Source organism: Geospiza fortis, unplaced genomic scaffold, assembly GCF_000277835.1.
Source record: "Geospiza fortis unplaced genomic scaffold, GeoFor_1.0 scaffold70, whole genome shotgun sequence".
Classification (NCBI taxonomy): domain Eukaryota; kingdom Metazoa; phylum Chordata; class Aves; order Passeriformes; family Thraupidae; genus Geospiza; species Geospiza fortis.
Window position 1 is genome coordinate 7446856 of NW_005054317.1, and position 7102 is coordinate 7453957.

Genomic DNA, 7102 nt, shown 5'->3' on the forward strand with positions numbered 1-7102 from the left:
TTCGACATGTTCAGAGAATTGGGATGGATATAATTTTCATCCCAACTGTGTCCCCAAAATGCAACTCCTTAGCTTTAGGCTGCCTTTCTGCACAGGGCTGAAGTAACTCTGCACTCCAATCTGGAAATATTTCAGACTAGTGAGAACTGCAAGGTGTGCAGTGTTCCAGGTGTCCCACTCATTTTGAATCCACACACATGGATGTGTCCAGCCTGTTCTCCCATGACAAGGTACCCCAAAGGGGAGTGCATTGTATTTCTCTAGAGCCTGAAGCATCTCAGAGCTGAAGAGTGGCAGCTCCTTCAGCTGCCTGTGAGGGAGCACAAATGCAGGAATTACCAGCACCCTCATAACTCACAGTGTAAAATTGTTCCCTCCAAAGTCAGGGCAGAGTGGGAGACAAATCTCTCTTGCCTGTTCCTCCCAGGACTGAGATGTTCAGTGCGTGTCACATTCACATTTTCTGAAAAATCCCTTTGCCCAGGATTTTTCTCCTGGGAAGCTGAGAAGCCTCAGAGAGAAAGGAAAACAATGATTATCTCATTTGCTTCTCCTGTGTTTTGCTCCTTTGGAATGTGTCTGGAGATTGTTTACCCACAGGTGATTGTTTCATTGGGTTTCTGGTGTGAGTTGTTTTGACTCAATGGCCAAGCAGGGCCAAGCTGTGTCAGGACTCTGGAGAGAGTCATGAGCTTTCATTATTATCTTTTTAGCATTCTGTAAGTAACCTTTCTGTATTCTTTAGCATAGTTTAGTTTAGTAATCTTTAATATAATATAGTATCATAAAATAATAAATTAGCCTTCTGAGAACACAGGGTCAGGTTCATCATTCCTTCCCGCCACGAGGGCTCCCGCAAATACAATAAGTGTGCATCTGTGAGAGAAGCTGTGAGTAAAACCTGCCTCCAACCCTGCCTTCCCACAGCCCCAGTGGAGGTGTTGGTGGGAGGAGGGAGAGCACAGCACAAAAATGAGCATGGCCCATGAGCAGTAACCCCTTTGCTCTCCTCCCAGACATGGCAGTGCAGAACTTCGTGGGAGACGCGTTCAGAGGAGCCACCTGGGTCGCGCTGCACAACGGGGGTGGCGTTGGCTGGTGAGAGCTTGTTTGTGTTCCTAAAGCTGGGCTCTGAATCCTGCTCCTACTGCTGTGTGTGTGTGTGGGGAGGAGAGACAGAACTGCTGAGAAGATGTGTAGTACCAGAGGTGAACTCTGTTGTGATGGTGGGAAGGATGGGCTTGGCATCAAGGACTGAAAGGACAAATTATAAAACAAAGTATGGTGTTGTATGACTCTTTTTCTAATTAATGCTCATATGTCCCGGAAAAGTGTTTTGAACACTGGCCACAGCACAGTTTGAAGAACTTAATTTGATGAACAAGGACAGTCTGCTGTGGTCTTTTTTTCCACCATTGTCTTCACACATGCACAGCCAGAGTGTCAGTGGATTGATTGTGTTCAGGCCTCCTCTCAAGCAGTATTTAAACCTGTGACCTTAGGACCCCAATAGAAATGCTCCTGTGCTGAAGTGCATGAGGAGTTATTGAGACAAACCAGCTCAGGTGCCAGCAAACCCCCAGATTTTCTCTCCCTGCTTGTGCCCAGTAGCATTAAAGACCACAGCTAAATAGGGACTGAACTAAACATCTCCTTCACTTGACATGCAGAACTAAGACAATTGCCTAGACTGAAAAGTAGAGTGAAAGAAATATTCCATATGGAGATGGAAACTAATCTCCATCTGCCACTGAAAGGCTACCTGGGTTGGCAGAGCTGCAGGAAGTGGGAAAGCCTGGCCACACTGCAGTCTTTAGTTCTGGTTTGTACTTTCCAGCATATTCCAAGCCAAGCCTCTCCCATTTTACAGTCATGTCTTCATCTGGTGGTGTCAGCAGTCAAAAGAAGCACAACCTTCTGTTAAATACTGTGGTGAACCCTCATAGTTCCCTGTTTCTAACAGTGCTGGAATATGCCAAAACAGCAAGCCAAAGAACTTGTAGCAGATGTTGTCCTCAGAAACATTTTATGATAATTAATTGTTATTCATCTGGAGGAGCTGAATCTAGAAAATATCCCTTCAGGTCAGTTGAAGAACTCCCTTGCTGCACTCTTAATTCCTTTGATTTCTATGACATAAATACTGCATAGAAGGGTTCAAGAGAGCAAAACTGAACAGTGGGAAAAGAAAACTTTCTGAGGACCTAAGCACATGGAGTGAAGATTTGCCTTTGCTGATTCAGTGATAAGGACTCACAGCCATTATTTCATTCACAATTTCCATAATTCTGAATGGAAAACACATACCAGAATGTCTCCCTACTCTGGTCATCTCAGTCTGAGGCTCCAGAGGTAGCAGTAGACAAGTTCTGTCTTAATTTCCTCAGCTGAGTTTAACCTTTTAAAATATCTGCTTATGAAATACAAGCAAAGCAAATCACTTTTTGCAACATGTTGTGCCAAGTACTTGGGATATTTTTATTATAATTGCTAAAATAATTGCTTATGCCACAAATGTTCTGTGCATTGAAGATGCTTAATTCAAAGGATACAAGTGATCCTGTTCCTTTCTGATCTCTCTAAGGCCAGTCCTTCCATGACACTTTTAGCCCTCTCTGCCATTCAAAGACAGCTTGGCTGAATGGTGAGACTGCCCTTAGCTCTAGAAAACTGGCCCTGACCACATTGCAATTTCAGTTTACTGTTTTAGTTACTGTTTTAGTTGTTCTGTAACGGGAGTTACATCATTAAAAGAAACTTTGCCCCAAGGCAGAGCAGATTTATGCTGTAATTTACATAAAGCATCAGAAAATTAGTGTGTGGCTATTCAATGAAATCAAAATATCTCTAGAAAAACAGGGTTTGGTTCTCCTTTTTGTTGTTTCCTATGGCTGTCTGGGGGCTTGTGCCTGCAGAACAGTATCTGCTTGCCTTGTTCTTGGAGCAGCACAGCCCTCAGTGATTAAATTGCTGTGCCTCAGCGCAGAACGCAGGGCCTGGAAATCAGGTGTGTGTCTGCAGAGACTCCACGAGCCACCACGCTGAGGCTCAGCTGTGGTGACCACGTTGTGTCACTAAGTGCCCTGGCCTGGAGAGCCCCAAAGCCAGGCCAGGCAGGTGGCTCTGCTTGGCTTAACTCAGGTGGCACCACCTGGCGGGTGAAAGGGCTGCACCCCTTTGCCTTCTGAGGAGACACAGGAGTAATTTAAAGGTGGCAAGAGAAGAAAAACAAACCCCAGCCATACAAATTTACTTTACTTGCCTGGAAAAGAGAGATGCTTTAAGTTTTTGACCTTGTTTTGCTTTTTCTCTGGAGCACTATAAATCCACCTGACTTTGCCATAAAGAAATCTCCATGTCTTTGATAAACTCCTTTTGCCATCAGCTGATTTGGAAATGTGAAAGTGAAAGTTTACATATATTTATAAAGAAAAATACATGTGATTAGAGTGAAATCCAGCTGTCATTGGCAAGGTTCTGCCCTGAGAATTCAGAAATGGGTAATTGCACTGCGCTTAGCTGCCAGTCCTTCCTGCAGAGGCTGGGCTTGCCTGGAACTGCTGCCAGATCTGCTGTGTCCTCCCTTTGAGACTGCACAAGTGCCTTTTACATGCTTTATTTTCTGTTACAGCCTTGTGGGACAAACAAGAAAGGCAGGATTAATATTTATTTAGCTGGAATCTGCATCACATGTACTCTGGGAGAGATTTAAGATTAACATAGTCTTGACTATAATTACAGCAAATGATTGTTATTCATTTTTTGCTGCCTGTTTGTTTGCAGCAGAATGTTTATTAGCACAGAGCCTGGATAACCTATAGTAACAAAAAGGCAAGAAGCAATTTAAGAATCCATCTGCACTGTCAACAGTGTGACATCTTGATTGTGAGAGAGGCCTTGTTTTCTTTGATCATCTTAGGAGGAGACATCTGGAAATTATAGGAGGTAGCTTAGGTCAAAATGCCACATGTTTCTTTAATTACCTGAAAATGTGACCCAATGCTAATGAAGGCAGAGAGAAGTTTTTCTAGAAAATCCATCATAACAAACATTGGCATTTAATGTAGGAGTGGTTTCAGGTAGTAGAACAGATCCTGGTGAGTGATTCTGATTTACACTGGAGTAACTCCATGGAAATTGATGGAAAGGCTTTAAATTTACCTTTTTAAAGGTAAATTTAAAAATTTAAATTTTTAAAGTGCAAGTAGATCAGATGCTCCTTGTTCATGCCTAAGCTTCAAAGGATGTTCTTTGGGGTTCTGTGGACAGAGGGAATTTTTGCCACTGAAGGAACACCACCTTCCTATATGGAATATCCTTATAAAACATTGCTCCAGAGGTTTCTGTGGCTTTGGACTCTGACAGTGAAGAGCAGTGCTCTGTTCTTTGGCCTCTGTACACAGGAGCAGCAGAGTATGGTGGGCTAACTGGCCCTGCCACAATTACATTTATTATCATCCAGTCTGGTCTCCTCTTTTGGAGAGGACAGTAACAACATGGGCTATTCAAAAAGTAGAATTTGCAAGAAATACAAATGTTTGGCTGTTTGTATTCATACCCAGATGAGACTAAGAGCAGAACTAGTGAAAGACTTCACACAGTAAAAAGATCCTGGGAATTAAATTTCAGGCTGAAAAGAGTTGACAGTGTCAATCAAAAAGAATAATTTTATTTTGAAGAGTCAGAACTTACAATATTCAAACATCTCAATTGAAAATATGACTTTGTTTCAAACTTTCCAGTTAAAAAACCTAATTCATTCAGTGATGTTCTGCTGTGAGAACTGTCACTTTCAAGACAACTCTGCCTTTCACAGAAAATGCATTTGTAATAGTGACACATCTGATAATGGAAAAGTGGAGGAAATTCAGAGAATGAATTTGATGTGATGATGGTGAGATCTGGAGCCCTGAGTTCCTTGCTGAGCTCTGTGATTGGGTCCTACTTAACACACAGGTACTGTATGTGAGTAGTAGTAGAACTGCAATTAACATCACATGAGTAACAACATTCCACTGAAACTGAGAAAATGTGAGCTCTAGTTTCAGGAAGTAGATCTCAGGTTTGTGAGGCTCTAGTTTAGTCTCAATTCCCTATTTCCTCAGAAGCTCAAGTTACTGCTAGAAAATACACATTAAGAAACAATTCCTTCCTTGACTGGAAGATTCTCAACTCCTATCTGATTAATGGGCATGTCTGATGTTGTTCTATGTAAATTTTGTAAACTTATATTAACTATAAAACTCAGAGAACAGAATCCTGCCTCGAGGGATTTCCATTAGTGTCTCACACTGTGTACTGCTGTATGATATGCCCTGCCCATCAGGTATTGCTGATGCTGAGCTCCAATGCCAGAACGCTCACAGATTTACAGCAAGATTAATCTCCCAGCTGCATCCACCACTATTCACCATATGCCATGGAATGGGAGCTGAGCAGGCCAGATTCTGAAGTCAGACAAGATGTTTTGCTCTACGTGTTTTCCTTGTCCTTTAAAACCAGACTGTTATTTCTCCCAAGAATAATCTGTTCATTTTAACATATTTCTGTTCTTCTCCTGCCAATAAGTCTGCTTCCTGAAAAGTTGGCACTGAATGTCTTTAAACATCTCTGTATCTCATACAAAATGAATGATGGTTTTGGAAATGATTGAGGCAGATGTGCATTAAGTGGTGGTTAACACTTTTTTAATAAAACGCTTATGCTCTGTCATTTGTCCCAAGAGAATATAAATAGATCCATCTGCCTGCTGCTATAAGCACACTGTCCCCCTCACGATCCTGGCTAGATGTAGTGCAGCAAACATGAGGAGCTGAACCTTTAAAAACACCCTGAGACAGGTAAATCTCTGGCCCATCAGATCTGTTAACGTTTCTCCACCTGTTTTTACAGCCAGTGCACAGTGCAGGACTCAGGACATAAAGAGCAAGCTTAATTTTTGGTATCCCTGCTTGGAGCAGGTTCTGACTCCCAGCTGGGCATTACAAGAAAGGTGGACTAGGTTTGCTGCAGGTCAGGAAATTAGGCCTGCTCCTGCTAAACACTCCTTTTTTTTTTATCATAAGTATAAAACATCACTGATAGTCTCTTATTCAGAATAATTTCTGTATTCTCATCCCTCTTCTTGCAGAACAACTGAACAAATCCTGTAAATTTTATGGTATTGGTTTGAATTTTGATTGATTCTCTTACATTTTTTTTAGGGGTGAAGTGATCAATGGAGGATTTGGCCTGGTTTTGGATGGCTCCAAGGAAGCTGAAGAACGAGCTAAGATGATGCTCAGCTGGGATGTTTCCAATGGAGTAAGCAAAACTCATTTATGTAAACTTTAATATTAATTTTTTTTTTTAATTTGGGGACTCTTGCTTGTACATAGATCAAAATACAGAGTTTTGCTGATGGAAAAGGGGTTTATGATTTCTCTGGCTGTTGTAGAATTTCATCCTTACATGCTAGCAGAGAATTTAGCTCTTTGATTTCATAGTTGAAAATGCATTGAAGTGACATTTTCTTTTTAAAATATTTATCCTACTACAAAAGCATTGACTGCTTAAATGATACTGTTATCCAAAGGTAGTGCTAGTTTTACAGAGCTGGGATGGAGTGCACAATTATTTTTGCTGAGGGAATTTTGTAAGTTTACAAGGTACCTGGCTCTGCCAGTGTTTATCTGTCCAATGTTATGCATGGAAAAGTACCACGTTTACCCAAATACTACTCATAAAAATGAAGTATTACAAAAATTACTTGCAAAACCAGAAGGGAAATTAAAAACTGGCAGAGGGTTGAAAGATTTATTGTCACGAGTTGGGTGCCAGTTTTTGCACAATCATGGGGCAAGAGGAATGTCTGATTTTTGCACCCTCCGTTCTGCTGTCTGACAGGTCGCCAGGCGCTGCTGGTCGGGCAATGCCTTTGCTTATGAAACCATCTGCCAAGCCATGAAGGAAAATGGCACCCTGAGGGTGACTCTCCCTCACCAGGTGCTGGATGAGAACATCCTGGAGCAAGCCGTGAAGGATTAGTGGTACTCCAAGCGCAGTGTTGCTCCTCCAGATATATTTGATGTTGATTCCTTGATTTTGCTCTCTGGCCAAATGA

At 41.9% G+C, this 7102-nt stretch overlaps 1 protein-coding gene across 3 annotated transcripts in view; it reads left to right on the plus strand.

Annotated features, from left to right (window-relative positions):
- Positions 1 to 7102, plus strand: part of UROC1 (urocanate hydratase 1) — a 35847-nt gene extending 28745 nt beyond the window's left edge. For all 3 annotated transcript variants that reach the window (XM_005420265.2, XM_031056378.1, XM_031056379.1), the window contains exons 18-20: positions 1017 to 1098; positions 6204 to 6303; positions 6886 to 7102. In XM_005420265.2, the coding sequence (XP_005420322.1) occupies positions 1017 to 1098; positions 6204 to 6303; positions 6886 to 7026 (323 nt within the window). In that variant the 3' untranslated portion in view covers positions 7027 to 7102. The remainder of the gene's footprint in view (positions 1 to 1016; positions 1099 to 6203; positions 6304 to 6885) is intronic.